This window comes from Xylocopa sonorina, chromosome 6 (genome assembly GCF_050948175.1).
Source record: "Xylocopa sonorina isolate GNS202 chromosome 6, iyXylSono1_principal, whole genome shotgun sequence".
Taxonomy (NCBI): Eukaryota; Metazoa; Arthropoda; class Insecta; order Hymenoptera; family Apidae; genus Xylocopa; species Xylocopa sonorina.
Genome location: NC_135198.1, coordinates 4,710,390 through 4,732,555, shown reverse-complemented (window position 1 = coordinate 4,732,555; position 22,166 = coordinate 4,710,390). Strand labels below are relative to the sequence as shown.

General features: G+C 39.2%; 1 protein-coding gene across 3 annotated transcripts in view; it reads left to right on the top strand.

The window, feature by feature from the left end:
- Jvl (javelin-like) overlaps window positions 1-22,166 on the top strand; it is a 104,919-nt gene that overhangs the window by 50,803 nt on the left and 31,950 nt on the right. Inside the window, exon 2 of one of the 3 annotated variants that reach the window (XM_076896638.1) lies at window positions 16,287-16,380. The exons of the other annotated variants lie outside the window; for them this stretch is intronic. Within the exon in view, the coding sequence (XP_076752753.1) occupies window positions 16,315-16,380 (66 nt within the window). The 5' untranslated portion in view covers window positions 16,287-16,314. The remainder of the gene's footprint in view (window positions 1-16,286; window positions 16,381-22,166) is intronic. 3 annotated transcript variants of the gene reach the window in all.

Below are 22,166 nucleotides of genomic sequence, written 5' to 3'. Positions count from 1 at the left end.
CTCGCAACTAATACCATACTGCTAATACAACGCAAAGTTAAGAACCTCTAAGAAGAACGCATTCACGCCAAATTGTTCCCAACTTTTCGCCACATTTTATATAAATAACACTAATATTTATCATGCCTCGAACCTTTCTTGAAAAAGAATGTTTCCTCTGCAATGGTCATCTCTTAACGTCTTCCTGAAAAATTCCTCCATTGGAGTATCACAGCAATAGCACGCGGTCGCAACTAATACCATACTGCTAATACAACGCAAAGTTAAGAACCTCTAAGAAGAACGCATTCACGCAAAATTGTTTCCAACGTTTCGCCACATTTTATATAAATAACACTAATATTTATCATTCCTCGAACCTTTCTTGAAAAAGAATTTTTCCTCTGCAATGGTCATCTCTTAACATCTTCCCAAAAAATTCTTCTATTGGAGTCGATATTCGATAATAAAACGCCGGGAGAAGTATAACTCAATTGGTCGATCGTGTCGCATAAATTTTCCAACTTCTCCCCACATTTTAAATAAATGACACTAACATTTATCATTCCTCGGACCTTTCTTGAAAAAGACTTTTCCTCTGCAATGGTCGCCTCTTAATGTCTTCCTAAAAAATTGATCCATTGGAGTCGATACTCGATAATAAAACGCCGGGAGAAGTACAACTCAATTGGTCGATCGTGTCGCATAATAATGCGGCTCTGCATACAATGTTCCGCCGCGAACGGAACGGAATTAACAGAATGGGAATGACACGCAACACGCAGCCAGCAATTCGATTCCCGTTACGACGGAAGAATAACGCGTTACACGGCAATCTCCGGCCATCTTACAATTTACCGCGTTTTCGCCGTTATTAAGACCGAGGTATCCACCTGGATACCGTTCCATGTTAAACAAGAAACCTATATTCCACCGCGATTCGTGGTATTACCGCGTACGTAATGAAGCCACGGTATGAACGATGTCGTGCGCTCTATCATCCCGTATTGGACAGCCGGTTGCGTTCGCGATTTTTCTCCAACGAATGTATCGTATCGCGGCTACGTGCTCGGTATCGACGCGAATCTGTTACTTCGAACGTTAACGCGTTTCCCTTTCTTACGTGTCGGTCTCCAAACGCAGCAGGCTGAGAAGGCAACACGATGCAAGTGAGTTGTAACGTGTGTTAGAAAATTGTTAAATCCGCGGTCACAGGAAGCGATAAGTCGTGGAGAATTATTTGGATAATCTGTTTTTATTGAAACTTGATACTTGTTGCGTTTTCTTGGGTCGAATACCGGCACTTAGCGCGGGGTATTTTAATTAAAGATTATATGGAACGCATCTGAGATCTTTAAATTTCAATTCGAGACCTCTTGAAGCACTTTCGAGAGATTTTCAAGTTGAATTTTTTTAACTTCCACTTGGTTTCGTTGTACGAGCTGGAACAGAAGAGGGAGGCAGTGAACGAGAATATAAGAGGAACGTATAATTGGTGTAGCTAGGTTTTATATAATTGGCCAGAAAATCACATGAACGTCTATATCTGACAGACGTACGATCCAGTGATATGTGTGACTTTTACGGGTTGTAGTTCCATATAAAATTGATTTGCGGTTTTATACGGCTCTAATTGTGTAAGTAGGGCAAACGCGATATATCAAAGGGTAACAGCAACCGGAACATTTGTATCGAGGTAGAACATTAGTTCAAAGCAGAAAATTGTACTTTGTACAGAGACTATTTGTTCTTAAACATGACTAAAATGGAAACTTTGATAGACTGCATCAGTTTCGTATTGTAGAATCGTGCTTGGAAATGTGCAATTTCGATCCTACCCCATTCTCTCCCTTTTTCTCTAAAAAACATTCAACCACAAACGTATAATCAGACCAAGAAGCCACCTTCGACTGTTCACATCCATCTTCGAAGCTATAATAGATCACATCGATTAATTTCAAGCATTTCGAGATCAAGATCGATATATCGAGTATTTATAAACCTTGAACAGCAGCTAATTTCTTGAGGACTCTGCTCACCGCCTCGACGTGAAAACCCCTCAGAAACAAGAAAAGAAGACCGGATTGTACGACGGAAACCGATCGATACTCCACGAGCTACTCAAAAGCCAAGCACCTCTGAAACTTGTCGCGGATTCGCACTTTCCAGTCTCCCTGTTCACCGATCATATCGAGACGGATTAAACGCAGCCGATCCTCGTCGTCAGCCGAGGCTGTAATAAAGAGTATCCATCGTCGGACGGAAAAACGTCGCTCGGAGGCGGTCGCGAGTAATTTGTAAAACGAGCGAGTAATTTGTAAGATCGATGGAAAAATGAACGTGTACAGTTCTATCGGACGGTGGCAGCGAGGCTGGAAGATAATCCATCACGCGGCGCGTCCAGTCTGTGTTGCAACCCCGACGCGAATCATTGTTGGCGCCACAGAGATCGTACGAGACTAAAAACCAGCGATTTTCGTCGAGATCGAGATAACTATCTACGAAACTACGTAATTGTCGTGTAATTTGTGGTATCGATCTTTGAAGAATTGTGGATCTCGCTGGGTTTGAACGTTGAGCGACTTAAAGGGGGAGGATAGGGCATGGTGCTTGACGCGTTTGGGTCATTTGGTGTTGTACGTTGCGAATTTTCGTCTTTGAGGTAGAATTTTATAACAAAATATATCATCTGTTTGAATATATAAAAGGAAATTGATTTAATACGATACAACAGATAGCAAATTAGCAACGTAAATTAGTCTGTTAGTTTAACTCTTCATTTAGTTCCAAATGAAACTTATTTATTGCAAAGAGATTTAAGTATTTGGTTAAAGTATCAGTGGAGTAGTGGATTAGGGACTGTGATAAGTGCACTAGAATTTTTTCAGATTTTTTTAAAGCTTGAATCAAGAGTAGAGATGAGAAGGTAATGAGAAATGAGATTAGGGGATGAAAGATCTATCATGGTGACTTCGTTGGTGAAGAATCATATTGATGGCTGAGGGTTAAATATCTGTCTTCCCTAGTATTGAACTTTTTCGAAATGCAACATGCATTTAGAGTTGCATACGGTTCTCAGTTTTCAACCAAAGAGTATTTTATGTTTCACGAGTGTCGAATCATAAAATTAATTAAAATTACGCAATAAAGGTCTGGATTAAAAGATTTAAGCCAATGTTGTGCTTTAACTTTGATTTTCACATACATAAAAAAAATGATATGGATCGAAGCGGACCATATAAACAATTCGTATAATAATTTTCATAATCACAATTCATCTTTTAGTTTATTCCGTCGAAAAAAATGGTCCATCGAAAATTCAATAGAAATCCCACGATTCCATTTAATATTGATCCATTACGCAATTACTTGGAAGAAAATAGAAGTTCTTGCGCGTCGATAGCTCCACCTTGAAATTAGAGAGTGGACGGCTAATGTTCTTTCAGCGGTGTGACGAAATCCTCGGGAAACTTTCGATTTGTCGTTAACGTCCGAGTCTATTAACTGGATATAGTAGACATAAAAACGCGCTATCTAATGTAGGTAACGGACTTCCTGTTGTATTACAAGTATCGAGTAACATACTTTCTTTGGTAGTGTATCAAGTGGCGTATGAAGTGAAGCTGCTTTAAATAAATCTTGTAGAGTCAACATATTATAAGTACTTGCTACTTGCTCTGTACTTCGAAACATGTAAAAATTCCCATCTTCATTACTAAACTTACTTTATAATAGCCACAATATTATACATCCACTTCCGTTTAAAACGTACGCGTCCTGTATCGTTGCTCACATCTTTTAATTACAGCGTTTGTTCATTTTTCCTCCAAAATTTCCTCAAATTTTCATTTTATTACATCAATCATAACTCTTTATCAATGTCTCTAAACTATCTTGTTGCACGCACCAGGCGATTAATTATTGCCAATCGAGACATAACATTTCCTCGAACTTGCTCCCAATAGAATAGTAAAAAAAAAAAACAGGTCCAGAACGATTTAGATAAACGACGCGAAAGCATTTTTAGCGATAACCCCGTCTGGGATCTTCCGGAAGATCGGCTTAGCAATGATCGATGGAAAATCTGGTGGATAGCTTCTAGTACTCTCGGCGTTCTCCTCTTAAAGGCGGTTGAACGGCCTCGCGACGTCTCCGAGGAGGAATGATTGAGCTGCAGCCGGAGAAGGCAGCCGCAGAGCTGCCTCTCTGGCATCGTTTAACCGGATTAGGAAGCCAGTCTGAGAAACGGCCCTGTCCCGCGCTATGTTTCAGATACAATGTCAACAGGAGTACACGCGCGTCATTGCGTCGCGGCTCGCGACGCGAACGCGTTCCGGACGCCATTACGAAACGTACGTGCTTTTCAAGCATGCACGGATTTTCGTCCCTTTTCGAATCGATGTTTCCAGTTAGCTATACGTTATGTTTGCAGTGGAATTCGTGGATAGTTGGTTGAGAATGTATGCGAGTGTTCAGGTGAGCGTAATGAACTATTCAATGAATAACCAATCGACTGCGTTGGATCTACTGTAGCTAACCTTCGATGTGGATGATTCCTGAAATTTGTTCACTCGTGATCTCTGATTCTGTCATCGAGACTATTTCGTGATTCCAGATTTAAATAATATAGAATAAAAATTTGGTGCAAACGATGCGACAATCGAAGTTGCAATCGGTAAAATTTTTTCGCTGGAAAAGCTCGTTGGTTATCGAGAAACCGGTTGCGAGTCTGCAGACGCGCTTACAAGTTCGAATGATCGAAAATTGGTTTCGCAACGGCCTTTTTGCGCGATGAACGTGCACACGTGACTGCACAGGTTGCAGCCGATGCGTTTGAAGCCCGCGCCCTCTCTTCCGTTTCCTGCGTGCTCGTGAACGCCTGGCGATTAATTAGGCCGTCGAGTACTTGTTAGTCGATTCCGAGAAGCGAATTGCGGGATGACTCGGCTGGCTAATGCCAGGGAATCGAGTATTTTCACCAGAAAAGGCTGGAACAGTTGCAGGGGAAAATATTGTTAATTGAGCAGCGAATCTGGTAATTATGAAACGAGATATAAGTACATGCATCTACTATTTCAGCTAATTATCTCTCCAACGACTCATCATTTTTCAAACACTATTATCGATTATTTACAAAAACTATCAATTATGTGCTTTAACACAGTGGTCGCTTCAGTGTCATCTTTTCTCGTTTTTAATTTACAGGAGTTGAGAATATTTGCTGAAAAATATCGAACACTGTTGCATGCCTTTGGAATGATTTTTCGAGCCAGAGGAAAAGTAGAAATCCAGAGCTGTCCCGAGGAAACTGGCACATATGGGATTCCAGGGTAACGAGGTCGGTTTTGATCGTGGTATTCTTTGACGTTCGTCTAAAGCATTCCACATTGTCAGTGATTCACGTACGTTCATATGCTTATCGAGTGACGTGTTTCATTCTCGTTTAAATTGTGTTTGGTGTTCATCTGGGTTGCTCTGATACTGGTCTAGATCGTAATCTCGTTCGAGTGCAAGAAACTGACTCATTGCAGTTCGATAACTCTTTCTTATCCTGCACATGACTTGTTCGAGTTGATTCGAAGAAACTCGTTAATATTGAATACCCGTTTTCTTTATTAGTAACACCTTTATAATTCTGTGATATTACAAATTTCAGCTTCGAATCGTAAAGCCTGATACGCGTTATTTCCACTTAGTCATTCGTGACAAAAGTTTGCATCATTCTCTCATCCTTTCACTATGGTTGCTTTAGAGCTGAATATTTTTTTGTTACACAGATACATGTAGTACTAATATACGTACACAAATTTTGATACTGTTAACTCTTTTCAATGCATATCAATCTTCGACTATTTCTTTCTTCTTTTCGACTCTTGGACCAAAGGATTTTGTTCCACTCTCCTCACAATTATTAAAATTAAAATAAAACAGCGTCCTCGAGAGACTCTAAATCTAAATTTACACCTAGAAATAATCTAAACCTTAGTCTGGTAACGCTGAAAAAAATTAACTCTTCACATATACGTATATTATGAATGTCACATGTCCTCAGGAAGTGCCATTGTAGTTTCCATTAGTATAATTGACGTTTTTGTTAAAATACGTAATTTGTACTAGTTAGTCGATTGATATCCAGATGGAATGTCACATTCGCGATTGTCGGTTGTTATATATCGCGTTTGAATTACTGGTCGTCATGGAGGCGAGCTTACACGCTCCGCATCGCGTGCGACAATTCTTCTAGCCAAGCCCCAGCCTGAGGCCGTATGAATTTCATGCTTCAGCCACGTTTGACGGTTCGTTAAACAGGCCGCCGTATATTTTGTAATTGTTCTCGAAAAGTACACGGCGTACAGTTTGTTTGTCGAGCAAACCAGAAAGCTCTGTTACAAATTCAACGTTTCTCTTACAATATCGTTTTAACGTACAAAGATTTACCACCGTTTCGAATCCAACTATCTCTTTCTTCTGATATTAAATTGTTAAAATTATTCTTCAATTGTTATTTAAGTAAAATTCGATATACCAAGAAAATGAAAAATAATTGCAATCACTTTTGCAACGAATAGCTATTCAGATTTTCAACGATCGCATAAATCCACTAGAAAGAATAGCAATTGTCAGCAAATTGTTAGACTCTGTCTTTTCTTTTTCTGTTTATTATTTCAAAATTGTCTGTCAAAAAGATCAAAGTGTTACTTTTGAAAGGGAATAAGTGAAAATCCGTCGAGGCCAAGTGTGGAGAGTATGTCGCGTATGATAGGATCCATTATGGACATTCGATGTTCGCTGAATCACGAATGCAACGTGTGGCCTGCCATTATCGTATAGCAGCATCGTTTTGTTTCAGTCGGTCGCAAAACGCAGCTGCTTTTCGATCAATTTTTCATTTCAGGGTGGTTTTCCACGCACACAAGGATTATTGGCGCCAGTCGACTGGCACCAATTTTGTCATCATATGGAAACACGCCAATATAATTGGAACTACACGATTGGCACTACAACGAATATTTTAGACAAGTGTTAAACATTTTCTTAACACCAGAAATATTAGAGAAGTGGTCATTTACAACGTTAGAAAAATTGCTTTGATTAAATGTTATTTGTAACAAATGATGTGACATGAATTTTTAAATTGCGAAAAACGAGTATAGATTTGCTCGTAAATTATTAGCAATGCAAGTATTAATTAAAATGAATTCTAGGATTGTTCTGCATTAATGTTTCTTCAACATTTTTCGTTCATGAATAACCAATTCATTCATAAATATAAAATAGAGATATTTTCTCATAAATGATTTATTTCTTTGATAAACAATATACATATGAAGAGAAGTAGTGTCAGAACTTGTTTCAAGTATACAAAAATTAACGAAAGAGAATCGTTTTCTTCATGTATACGAATGAAATTTTTGCTTTACAATTCCCATTTGGGATCGCGTCCCATAGTTTAAGAAACGCTGTTCCATATAGAATCCAGTAATTAGAGTTGGTAGTTTTGTAACCCAGTTACGAGCGTAGAAACGTTGAAATTTGTGCGGATTGCCGTTCGTGTTTGAAATATATGCGTTGCAAGATCCGAGGCCGTCATCCTTCGGTGCAGATACCGTATTATTAACCTTTTCGTGAGTGACTTGCAAAACGTTATGCAATTCATGCCGTGTTCCATCAATTTCCATCGACAAGGACATACTCATGTATTCGTAATCCGTGCATTCGAACATCGAAAGATTCTAGATTACGGCTATAATTAAACAACACCGAGGTTATTTGCATAAATTTCCATGAAAATTCTATTATTAATTTCCTCTCGATCTCGATTAAAATTCAATTTTCTACGATTATTCCCTTTATTCGTTCCACACTGGAGCAACGTTCTAAAACTTCCCCCTCTTCTTTCTCCGAACGATACCACCCCTAATTAACATTTCGCAAATCGCAATTAAATCGCATTATTATCTTCTTCTGAATTTTTATTCAAATCAAATTACACAATTATTCCCTTTATTCGCTGCACGCGAACGTTTTAAACTATCCCGAGTCCACAAATGAAATTATCCTGTTCACGTCCCGGTCGACACCAGTTCGCGTCACGCGGCACAATGGAGAACCGTTAAATCACTTAAGTCCTGACCAATTCCAAATAGAATCGTAAGCGTCTAAATTTATACTCGATTTTCATAACGTCTGTGGTGGTACCAGTCGGTGCTCGCGACTGATAGCGTTTTTAGCTTCGTTCCATTACAACCACGCCATTACACCAGCGACTATCGCGGTAATCGCACGCTCGTGGTCCCCTCGACTGACCACCAATTGCCTTCCACCCCTTTCCTGAAGGTTGACGCGCGTCATGCGGGTCCCTGCGCAGTCCTTGGCCAGCGATATCTCGAATGTGCGCGGCGTTTTTAGCTTCTGGCTGGTTCCAATCGTAGCCAACGAAGTGACGCGCGATTCTTCAACAGCCGATCGTGGCGCAATTATCGCGAGTGGGTTTTGAAAGATCCCAGGATTGACCAGGATTGAGAGGGCAACGATTTGTACTCGCGTGGCTGGCAGCGAGCGCTTAATTACCGGCGCCCGTATCTCGATGCACTTTCGCATGCATCGATGGTATTAAGATGCTTTCTGGATACGACTAATTTGATCCGGGCTGGTATTTTTTCGATCGCCGTTCTTCTGCGCGTGCTGGTAATTAGCGTTTCAAGGTAGCCGTGTGTTTAACGACTGGATTAATGCTGCTGGATGGTCTGGTTCATTCGTTCGCCAGTACGCCATTTTGTGTATAGCGTTGGAGTGTATTGGATGTTGGTTTTGGAAGTAAACGAATTGATGGTGAAACGTGTCGATTTATTTTATCAGGTAGCTGTGTAATCGTAGGCGAAGGGATAGAAGGAAATGAGAGGGAAAGAATATTTTTTTGTCTTGGATGTGCTAGTGGACTCATCAGTAAGGGTACCAAAATGGCGGAGTCGCGTTCTAGACGCGCGATACCAGGGACAGGTTGAAAATTCTATTATATGGTAACAAAGACGGAAATGAGTAGTTGTGGGAAACTGTATTGTGTGGCGGGTATTAGAAGGCCGCCATAATAGCGTTAATTATAGGTTTTAATTCTTTATTGCCAATTCTGGATAGCGTTACGTCTTTTTATTATAATGGAGCTGATTTGAAAAGCTGAATGTACTTGAAACGGCTCAAGACTTGTTTCCATTTGTTTGATGATATTTTATTTCCACGGTATAATAATGTGGCAACGTGATTTATCCCTTTTTATCCGCTTAACGGGAAGGACTACCGGTTTGTGTAGTGAATCATCTTTCTAACTAATAGCCTTATCTTTATTTGTCCAGCGGTTCGTTAGATGAAGATAGGTAAAATAAATGAGACATCTGTCAAGTAGCATTACTCATCAGGACAAAAACCTATCTGCGATGCGAGGGACAGATTTCTGTTCACGTTCTGCTTTGATATTGTCGCGAATTTTTATCTGCACGCAAGAAATAATTGTTCTATAACAGAAAGTTGTAACGTTTTTATTTATTTTCAACTTTTATCGTAAATTAAAATTCGCACTAGTTATCGATCCTTTTAGTACGAGTTAAGAGGAATTTATCAAGTTTAGTATGGCCTCTTACAATATTATTTACCACTTAGAACACTATACATTTTCTATACAATTAAATTTGTAATAATTACATTAATTTAATAGGAAAAAATGCAAGAATGGCAGAAGATCACGATTTTTAAAAAAAGTCAAGTCTGAAAAAAATTGTAGAAATTGTTGCGAATTGTCTGAAGGGTCTGCTATATCGGTCTCGATCCAGGAAAGGCGATATACCAAATTTAAACGCCAGGATTTTGACCTCGACGATAAAAGTCTCGATGCAGACGGCTTTCTGTTGTGGAAGAACACATTGCGCGCAATTTACTGAGCGTAAATTAGGAATTTCGACGGGAAAGATTGCCGAGGGTTAAATTGTTTGTAGATCGTTCGACGTCTCGAGCGAGGTACACTTTTAGAAACCTATAAAATTTTTTACACTCGCTCTGCATTCTCGTGTCTACTGTCTGCGACTTTTAATGCGATTTCTCGAAGATTTAGTAGATATAACGAAGGTTTTCTAAGTGTTTGCACAACTTTGCTACAAAAACTTGTAAACACGAGCGCTTCAAGACCTCTCATTACCTTTTTTGCTAATCAATTTAACATTAATTATTAAATATAATATATAATTTAAATTTCATGTAAAGTAGTATGCTTTCGTTACATAATCTTGCATTACATACTTTACAAGTATCCTTATGTTTAATTAAAATTTTCTATTTACAAATGTTAAGCTTCCTAAAGAGAAGGAAGCTACGACGCCGAAGCGGAAAGAAATCTAGCTCTCGATGAAATCTACTTCCTTTTAAATAACAACCAGACCAGAAGTAAGTGCACGCTAAAAATTTGTCGCGCATGACAAAGATGAAAACAGAGATTACTGAAACGAATAACTTTATTCCGTGTCACTGTACTGCGATTTTCATGTTTAATTTCACCATTTCCAATTCCAATTGACACAGAGCGCATCGCTCGGAATGAAATTAAAATAGTAGTTTAATCGAAATCTCTTAACAGCACGGCTTTCTCAACAATTGAAATTCCAGCAGCTACTCGCATCCGTGCTCGTTTCCTCGCGAGCAGGCCGGATACAAACGCCTAGTAAACACGAGACTCGTCCATTCACGCACATCGCTCCGCGTGGTTTGTTTATTTATCGTCGAAGAAACACACGCATCGCCCTAGGAGAAACACTCGCGCCAAAATAACTCTGTCCTGGCTAGTGGGACGCGTACGTTGACGTGTGTACGCGCGTCTCAGTCGAGTTGCTCGAGTTGTAGGCGACGCATCAGGAGGAGCCTCGTGCGCGGCGATCTACTTGACTAATGGTATCGATAAATTCGTACTATTATCACTGTATGGGAGGGTTTGAAGTGTGAAAGTGTTGCGCGAAGTCGTGGACGGTCAGTTCATCTTGATTGGTGCGAATAAATTAGTTTGTGACGCGTTGCCTCGCGTTGAGCTGTGTGCGTGTAAGAAGGGAGAGTGTTCTGTCCTGGGCGCGCTAATGGATTCTTCAGTAAGGGTACCAAAATGGCGGAGTAGCGCCTCAGACGCGCGGACAGGCTGGAAATTCTATTATATAGAAACGGAGGCGGAAATGAGCATTTGCAGGATGTATTGTGTGTGTTAAGCCTTTGCACTCCTTTATTGTGTGTCACTCGACAAATAAAAAAGAAAAACAAATATTAGGTTCATAAATATAAATTGCAACAAGGTTTGAGAGCTATATTTAATATAAGTACTAGATAAAATTGTTTACAAATAGCAGTAGAAGAACTGTCCTTTAGAGTGAATTTTAAATAGAACACCACAAATAGTAGCCAGTTGTTGGCAACAAAATTGAAAAATAGTGCAGAGTGCAAAGAGTTAAGGTTGCTGTTAAAAACTAGTTACTTAAGGTAACTTGTTTCAGAAATATTTTTCGTACGTGACACAAAACTCATAACGTGCAGGTAAATCAGTTCTTTGCGTGGAAATTCGCATTCGTCTTAATCAATGTTGTGAATTTTTGTGATAAGTACTGTAATTTAGGGTAGGTTTCGTGTCCATTTTCATTTTCGTGGGTACATATCGTTGTACATTAGCCTCGATTTACGTCTCGATCTTCGCAAGGGGACGATAAATTAAAATTGACGTAATCGCGAAATCTTTGTTAGGGACAAAAATGGAGGGTTCTTTCCCGTGCGCGAGGTATTACGCTGGCAGCGATGAGTTTCGTCGCGATTTCACTGGCTCTGCCTGCGTTCCCATCATCCGCCATCTGCTACATTTTCGGAACACCTGTTCACCGAGAGTTTGTCCGCGCGATCCACCGTCGTGCACTTCCTCGTTGTATCGCGACTAAGCTGGAGAGAGCGCGAACAAGAGAACGAAGCGTCCGCGTGTGATTCGTGCGAAGCGCAGCCCCAACGCCAAGCGTACGTCCCCCATTTTGTTTGCTTTTATATAATCACGATTTCACTTGGAACGTGTCGCGTCTTTTATTTTTTATTCTTTTCTCTGGCACCCCTTTTGCTCCTTCTATCGTTTGTTTCTTTTTCTCTGAAGCATATGTGGCGCAGCGTTCTTCTGCGGAGCTGTAATTTGTTTTTGTAATTATTTTCTTGCGGACGAGGAGCTGAGAGCTCGAGAACTTTCGTATTTCGAGACGATTCAGCTCTCGAGACTGCTTTTGGGTGAAGAAATTTTAGGGTTTTTAATCAATTTCAGCGATATCCGTGAACGAGAAAGAGCAATTTACTTGATCGCAACCATATTATTTTAATTAATTAATGATAATGATATACAATCAGCGGGTTTTTTTATTAATTAAATAACTCGAGGTTTCGATTACATTCAGTTAACCATGGGAATAATTCTCAAAAGTATCTTTCAGCGATCGTATGGAAATATTCTAAATTTACAGCGTTCAACAGCGGAGTGCACATTGTTCGCCGATAAATTGTACACGCAAGGCCGCGTTTTCTGTTGCGCGCAGCTAAAAATGCAACCAGAGACGTTGCAGCCTCGCTTGTCCGCTGTTATAATGGAATAATAATCGCTGCTGAATTTTCGTTACAGTTAGATCTGTAATTAGTCGTATCGCGAGGGAAACGTTCATTTCTACGGGCCAGGTAATTCGATTTAGAATGCAGAATGTACGGTATCCTAACAATTCAGTCCGTCGCTTCTCGCGGATATGGAAAAATTAATTTCGACGAAGAATCGAACAATTCTTTTTCATCTTGAAATATATTGAATCGAATGTTATTCTTGAAGTATGATACACAGCGTCGATGGTGTCGAGAAACTTAATTTCTGGTGTTTTGTTCTCTTCTTACTAGTAATTTATACAAATTTGAAAATTAATCAGCACTCATATGCAAGTTAAAATAACGTTAATCGGTTATAACATAATTTATTTAATATTAACGATAATAAGTTGAATTAAACGAAATTTACTAGCATCAAGAGAAATTTTGTTTGATTCAAACAATTATCATTCAGAAGTTACCAAAGAAATGTGCATTTAAACTCAACTGGTGAAGTATAAATATATTTTCATTCCTAGTTTTGAAATATATATAAAAATGTATTATTTATTAGAAAATCAACTTTATTTAGGTTATTTTCTTAGTTTATTTTAAATCGCGTAAGAGTTCTCCAAACCGTAGACCAAGCCTCCACAGTAGATCATGACAGGACTAGTCAGACGTAAATCACTATTTAAAACCTGCTACTTGTTTCATGCATACAATAATTTAGTTCTCATAATAATTAATATTTTCGTTAACGTCCCTACAAATCATAGCAAATATATTATACGAACGTAATTCTAAATAACAGTGTGCAAATGGTTTTAAATTAAATTTGTGAATTAAAAAATACTTCTTAAAACCGAGCAAGAAATAATTCGTGTATCGAGCACGTCAAAAAATCATTTAATAACACTCTGGTACCCATAAAAGTTTCGATTAATTTTTATTAATTTCCAGAAAGTTGTCCACTTTCGTAGAAGCCAGAAAAAGAATCGAACGAAACGCGACTGAGGAGGACTTAAGATTAAACACTCGAAGGAAACTTTCCAACGAGAATTCGATTAATCTGCTCGCATCTGTCTCGATAAAGAACAAAAGAACCTTTCGGAAGAAACGAGCGATCAAAGGATTAAATCGATGACTGTTGGAAAGTAAGATAAAATTTATGCTCGTCGGTATTATGGCCGCATAAAAAACTGTATCGCGTAGGAATAATCAAGGGAATTCGTTCTAACTCGATTTCAGGAAAAAGCTGCGGTAATTCCGCGCACTTTATTTTCTCGTTCGTCCATTCCCGAGGATGTGCAGATACATTTTCTCGTGTAACACTTTATAAACTGCGATTTCCCCTCGTTTCGTTCCACTACGCCTGTAGACTTCGGTATCCATCAGAAATATGATAATTAGATAATAATTGCAGTCGAACATCGTTCACGTCCGACGTTATTCGTAGGAAGTCTCTATTTTATCGCCTCTGTTGTTGGAATATTAACTTTCTACCAATTTTTATCGCGTTCCAGACGGTTTTAGCGGTTATCATCGATCGACCGATATCTTCTTCCTGTCCTTCTCTTTATCTTGACATTCAAATGCAATGCGATCTATATTTCAATATTCACGTACAATGTTGTGGGGTCTACTATATGATATTCCTTTGCAATTAGATACTTTTGCTTCTGGCATATATTCTGCAATTTTTGCAAAGCAACAAATTTAATTTTTTAACAGTTTGCGTTACAAGTTTGTTGCGTTCCTCGTTTCTCGTGCGTTCGTTGGGTTTCAAAAGTATAAAACGGAAATTTTGGTGAGGAAATTTGCTAATAGAATAGCCAAGAAATTTGCCTCGCGATCAGAACGCACGTATGGGTCAACGTACTTGGAGTTCTACCATTTGTGAATGACGGGCCCGTGTGCTTGATAAGCGTGAAGCTCGTCAAGAGCCGTCAAGATAATACGAGCTTCTCCTTTCCGATATATTGTGCTTCCACTGTGCGACTTAACATATTTAATTCATTATACAACATTCTAACAATTCCATTAAAATTTGTTAAAAACCACGATCAATTAATCTAATCACAGTACGGTTGTTACAATAAATGGTCAGCTACGACCACCAAATTACAAATCAAATAAAAATATTGCAAATATTGCTTTGTATTGTGTAACAAAATTATCGCGATAACTTCAACTTGTCGTAGCGAAAAATTAGTAATTGATATTTAAATATGCGATTTTAAACGAATTATACAAATATAACAGTTTACTCATTTTTCTCGAGGTATTTCAGTCAGAACGTTTCATCGAATTTATTCGAACAATAAATACGGTATCAGCCGTGCCACGAAAAGCGAATAGAATTCAGAGACGACTCGTTGTCACGGCATTTTCGAGCGTGTTTTTCCGCGTACAGCATAAAGCGAAGACAGAACGTCGAATAAAAATGGGTCGACGACAATGTAAGGGTGGTACGAATTGACACCGCGTCGCCCAACCGTCTCCTCCCCTCGGTTATTTATTCAATTACAGAACCACCCGTGGCTCCCCCTTTGCTTCCATCTTCTCCCTCGGTTCGATACGATTTTTCGTCGCGTGATTCAGCGAGCCTAACGTGGATTTCCATCATTTTCAGCGTGTTCTATTTTAAAGAAGCTCGCGAGTAAAAGTGAAAATGAAAGTAAACAGTCGCAATTCGAGGATCGTTCCACACCCCTGTGTCTTTCGCGCGAGTGAAAACGACGGCGAGCAACTAGTAATTATTGCAAGTTGAACTTTCAACTTTGGAGTAGCGTGATGTTATATGCGGAAACTGTGACAGGCGATGGATGGTATTTTAGTTGACCAGGAAATTAATCGATACGAAATGAGTGGAAAATTTTAAGGATAGGTTGCTGTAAACGATCAATTTATTTGCTTTATGTTATCTCGTGCGTTTCTGGTGTTTAAAATTATATTCGATTTTATTAAAGTGGCAAATATGTATTTAGTGACTTCTTCATCCTCTGAATTTAAAAATTTTCATCTATACTTTGTTCTTTAAAAAGAAACCTTGCACACGCTAATTCAATTCAACGTCATGTATGATAACACTTAACACGACAGTCAAAGTTCCACGTGATTAAAAAATTTAAGTACAGAAATATTAGTTATTCCATAGCTTCCAAATTAAGTCCACTTCTTTTAATCTTATCACTCGACACTTTTTTTCATTTCAAGTCTGCAATCCCTCGAAATTACCATCGAAACGCGCCATTGTATTCCAATGTGCACTGTCCTCGGAATTTTACCTTGAATTTTCGTTTTCAACGCGAAAGGTGATCCATCGAGTGTTACCAGCAATACAGAACGATTGATTTCGCATGTGTCGAATGTGAATTATCGTGTGCGCGATTGCGTGCATTCTCGAGTGTCGCGAAAATACGACGCTGAAAGAGGGTTGAAAGGCCGTCGTAAATCGTAGCTCGCTTTGTACACCCCCTCTATCGACGTCGCAGGCGTCCACGAGTGGAACGTCCCGTGGGAGAAATCGAAACGATTCGATACTCTTTAATTTTCTTCCACTTGTAATTGAAATTTTGGACACTAGCGAGAGATACGTATTATTCTGTGTACATTGTTAATTATATCTTCGTGAGGCAGTGCGATGTGTTCGATTAATACTGGTTTTTTTTCTATTTTTTTTTTAGATGATATTTGCACTTGCAACTTATTGAAATGGGTTCGAAGTGGAGACGGAGGGTTCTCTCTCGAGTGCAAAGGGTTAAGGAAAGTGAAAGAATGGTGTGTTTATTAAGTCGATTATCCTTTTCTACCGGGTAATTGTGGAAAAGTGCTTTCCATGGTATCTTATCGATTGAATCGCGTTCTATTTAATGTGACGCAGAATTTTTAGATGAATTTTTCGAATTTTCCACAGTTATCAGTAGAAACGATCGGGTAGTTAGAAATTTAAAGTAAATATTATATTTATAAGGAAATTTTCTAAGGCACATACAAGTCTCGACAAATGTAGGAAGCCGTAGCTTTCGTATTTGGCAGAAATTATCCACAAACGTAAGAGAAGCAAGAATAAGAACTATCTTTTACAATTGGAAATTGAGATCAAAGACAGAATACTAGGAAACTCACTGATCAATCGAAACTCTTAAAGTCAGATCAACCCCTGAACGCGATACAAACTTGTCCACTGCACTGCAATTCGACCAAACTCAAATCATCGTCCAACTAACTATTCATCCAATTATCCCACTCACCAACGCTATGCACCAACATTTTTCACCGCACGACACTTAACAAATACAAAATCAGACCAGCACGCATCAGACAACAATTATCCAAACCATTGAGCGCCATTTTATCCGCGCATCGAGGGGTTAATTCCACGAACGAGCAATAACCGCGCGTACCACACGACAGGTCAAAGGTCAGCGTCCAGATGATCGAACGTAGTGCAACAACTCAAGACCCAACGACGAGCAACAAAAATGTATTTACAACTGTCGTCTCGAGTGAAGTCTCAGCCGAGGTCTCTACGAGCAGCGATCGAAGTAACGGTTTGAGGCAAGAGTAAACGAGAAATGATCGAGAGAACAGCATTCTTTTTCGGCAGTTTATGGTATCCTCTTATCAGAGACCGTTGCATTTGCATAACACGACGCAGACTTCGGTCCCTGGTACGCGCTTGCATCGCGAATCGGCCGCATCCTGCGCGATCTCGTCGCTTCGCGCGCGGTTCTGATAACAGACACCCGTTGCCAGTTATTTCTCGAATCAGCCGCGATCTAATCGAAACCAGTGTCACGCGTGCATGCGACGTTTAGGATCGACGGTTACCAGCGATGCTCGATCGAACGGGATCGCAACTATTTGGCGCTTATTGAGGCGGTCCGAGCGCGCCTCTTCATTCGAGTTAATTAGTATGTAACTGGTTGGTAAATGGGGCAACCCGTCTTTTTAATAGTTTGGCCTGTGTTAACGGTATCGCTGCGTCGTCCAGCGACATGGTGGCCAATAATTTTTTTTTTTAGCTCCAAGCAGGTTTCCTAAGTTCAGGTTTTAGCGTTGATTTTTTAGGGTTGGCCATGGGGTCGCGATAGAGATTTAAATTTGTGCTTCTCAGCCAGAGATTTGTTGGATCGTGGGAATTTGTTGAAAGTATACTTCTAAATTCTACTGTCTTCGTTCTACATTTTGAACGTTGGTTCTATAAACTCGTATACTTCGATACGATTTATTTCCAGTTTCGAACACGTTTATAGATCGATACGCATCGAAAATATTCTGTATTAACATCAATTAATTAGTGCCTACTGAATTAGCATTGGCAGATTTGCCACACCTGCGTGAGTCAGCTGTATTAGCTTATTAATCGACCAATCGATTAGCATATCCGATATGAACTTTGGAACTGGAACTAAAACAGACGAAACTCTAAATTTGGATCGGTGTTAATTATTAAAAGGAGGAATGATGGGTATATATATTAAAACGTTGGAATTTTTGCAATCAGAAAGGCTATGTTAATCGTCTGATTAACATTATACAGTGCAAAGGTAACAGTGTTGGAAAGGTGGTTGAATAATTAAAAAGCAGAAGTATATCGAAAATAATCAACTCACCTTACGATTAATCATGAAGTTACTTCACGTATACGCAGTCAGGATGAACAAATGTTGAATTCCTCGCTCGATTATCTAAGATCACGGTTCTATCTAGAAAGAAGTTTGAATTGCAAAAGTTTGAATTCCAGCAGAGTTCGCCTCTTCCCTCTGCGCGAGACTCTCGTTCGAATATCATTAACAATTTTCGCTCGCTTAAAGAGAGGAGTGACGCAACCAGGCCATTACGAATGTTTAATCGATACGGTACCCTTTGTTTCAATATTGGCCTACATTGCTTTCACTTTTTACGTATCCTTACTTTCTCATGGTCACGCTGCGAGGATTATCCGAGTTCCATTGAAACTGCGTCTGGCTGGTTTTGCGAAAGAATTAGAAAATCGCGAGCGTGCGCGTTGTTTAATTATGAAAAAACATGCGAACGGATGGAACTGCGTGCCTGCGCCGGCCAAACGCGTTTTATTTATGCACTCCAGTTGATTTGCCGCGGTGGTAGACACGGTTGAAAGGAAACACGGAAAGGAATATCCGTAGGTCGAAATAAATTGAATAAAATTCTACTGAAACACCATATTATGGAATTTGCCTACGAGAAATGCAGTCAAATCGTAACGATCTTCTTTAATACCAAGCTAAAATTTCTAAACTCTATTTTGCCTTCTGATTGTCTTGGTCGATTTGTTTCACAGGCGAATTCCTCGAAGTGTAATCAAATTCTAAAGATACCTATAATTGAAGGCATGAATTCATTTGCGATTACGTCTCAGTTTAGCGATTAGAGTTGTAAATTTGAGAAATACTTGAAACCTTTAAATTGGATTAAATGATGGATTCTGTTTTCAAAATCGAATAGAAAGAGAAAGAAAGAGATAAAAAGATTTCTATATTAAAATTAGACGTTACTCCAATATTTTAGAATTCCAACCAAATAAATTTATTTCAATCGTGCTCTCTTAAAGCCATCACTAGTCAAGACGAAGAACGCAGCAAAGGTTCGAATTCACGCGAATAGGAACAATGTCAGACCAGTGTGCCATGAAAGCCAAGGGGATTTCTAAATCCGTTGATTAATTGTCGCGTGTATATCCCGTCGAATTTCTAAATCTTCGTTGGATCAAACAGCGAGAGCTAATCAAACGATACCTAATGAATCAAAGTCGTAAAACTGTCCGTGGACGGTGCGATATTAGACGACGCAGTCGTCCATTTCGTGGAGTCGTGAGTGTGAAATTGTAAATGTCGAAAGGCAATTATGGTTGCGCTACTTTTCACAGTAATTGTCCGACTGATCGGACAATACTTGTCGCTGGACGCTGTTGGGTCCAGCGGTTAACGAGCTTCGATCAGAACTCTGCCAGTAATTATCTATCGCGGTTTGTTGCTTTTGTTATCGTCCCTTGACAAATAAATGTCCATACAGTGTTGTGAATCTACAGTCTACAATATTTCGTAATATCACACATGTGTATATGTATACGCATGATCATAATTTTCATTTTTCGGGTATTCACAAGCGAAATGATAAAATACAAATATGAGAAAAACAGAAAATATTGCAATATCAAAAATACCAAACATACTAAAGAACATATTAAAGTGTAGTTAAAATATTGATAAAAAAATTCCTCGTCCATAACGTTTCATCCGTAAAACAAGAATGCGGTAGAAAGTACCGTAATTTAATTAAACAAAGCGCAGTACGCTTAAAACAAATAACGAGAGTCGTTATTGGCGGGGTTAATGACTTAACGCTTCACGACTCTCACGAAAACGAAAATAATTTTTAAGTGCCGCGTTATTTTTATGGCGCGAATAAAACATCCGGTGGGAAAAATCTTGGAGTGAAAATTGGACGTTAATGAAGAACTCGCGGTGAAGCGGCTTAATAACGCCGCGAGTCGAGTGTTTCAGCTTAGTAAAGTACGATAAGGGTATAATTTAAGTGGCTTAGGATGGTTGTCGGTGGATTCAGAGTGCGATGCTCCACGATTCATTCAATTGTTTATTATTGATAATCACAGGTGCGGATGCATCTTAATTAGCGAGAATTGTATCATTTAATTTCGAGGTGGAAGCTTCGTGATCGTTTTGGCGGGAAGAAAAATTCAGTATATATTCAGCGCTTAAGGTTTGACACGATAGGAAAATTACGTGTACGGATGAAAGCACTATATGCTGGTAATTTCGTATGCAATTCCTAATCGAGGAAAGTGAAATGCTAGAACACGCTAGTAAAGTTTCTATATATAATTATTTAGCACGATACTTAATGTAGAAAAAAATTGTTCGCATACGCCTAGAATTGCTTTGATTCTGATTTAAATTATATTACGACATTCTGTTTTCTTTTTCCTCGTAATGTAAACTTCACTTGCAACTTTCTATCATTACTCGAAAGTTGACAACGTACTTGTGCTGATACGGTGGAGTTTATATAATAATTTATATTTCATTTAGCTGTTTTATCGTATAATAATATACGTTCATTCTTAAGAGAAATTTTAAGGTTTATAAGATTTTACAAATAAAAATAAAACGGACATGAAGAGTAATATAATTTCGTTTACAGCCTCACTATCGAGAGAAAAGACTTTGAAAATTTCTGTAACTGCACGCGGAAACTGCTATGCATCGCACGCGTACGCACAAAATTCTCAAAGTCGTTTTTGTCGAAAACGAAGCCATAAACGTAATTTCGTTATTCTTCATTTTCGTCTTACTTTTAACTGTAGAATCACCCTCTCTAAAATTTCCATTTACCAGGGGGTGATCGAACATCCTACAGAAATATTTCTCGCTTCTAATTCCTGCACCTGTGCAAACAGACACTCGGGTCCTTAATCTAATCTTTCTATATGCCCAGAGTGGAATTTCTACGAGTGCAATCATTCTTATTTACACTAGATTGCCACATTACGGTGTTCCTCGTGCAGCTTATTATTTCAGGCTGCAACTGGGAACGAGACAATCGCGTTTTTTAATCGTAATATGCGTGTACACGGGTAAACGGAACCATTGTTCGAACTGATGTAATTTCCGTCGGAGCGGAGATAGGCCGTTCGAAATATCGCCCACTTTGTCTCGCTGAAATTGGCCATACTGAATACGATTGCTTCGAAACGGTGACATCGTGTAGGCCTGACACAGGATTTCACTTTCGCCGGTGGAACAATAAAATTGGTGGTGTTCAAACGAGCCTGATTATGGCCACGTGAAATGGAATAATGGAGACGAGGTCGAAATAGGAGATAGAAAGATCGTTTCCAATTTTTCGCGATTCTTTAGTTGCAATTTAGAAAAATTCGTCAGCTCGTGTCTGCAAACTGTGAACAATGAAACAAATTGCACACGTCGTAGCGTGTATGCAAATTATTTAGCACAACCTTGCGAATAGGTGGTTGGAATGGCACAGTGGATGCTCCCATTCGAACGAAAATTAACAAATGATACCAATGGCCCTCGAGAATAAATTAAGTAAATGCAAGGCGAACCCAGTTTAATTACGAATCAAGCGTTCGTTCGCCGGTGAACGCATTGTCGTTGCTCAGGCGTGGCTTTGCGTCCTCGTGACTGCGCCTAGAAACTTCGTGCCGTTCGATAATTAGAAGACGCGGATTCGTGTCTCCAGTTCATTTTCTTTCGTCGAACGGGCCGAGAAACCGCCATCAGAAGGCGTGTGAACGCGTACGTAGCTGCAGTCGATACGATCGAAATATCAGACGCACGCAAACGCGAAGACTGTTGCACTTTATGGCGTAAAATCTATAGAAACACTGAATACCTTTAGACAAATCAATAACAAACCAAGGAACTCGAATTAATCGACAATTTATAAAATCGTACACATATAAAACCAACGAAAATCTTGCACTTTGCGACGTAAAATCTATAGAGACACTGGATACCTTTAGACAAATCAATAACAAACCAAGGAACTCGAATTAATCA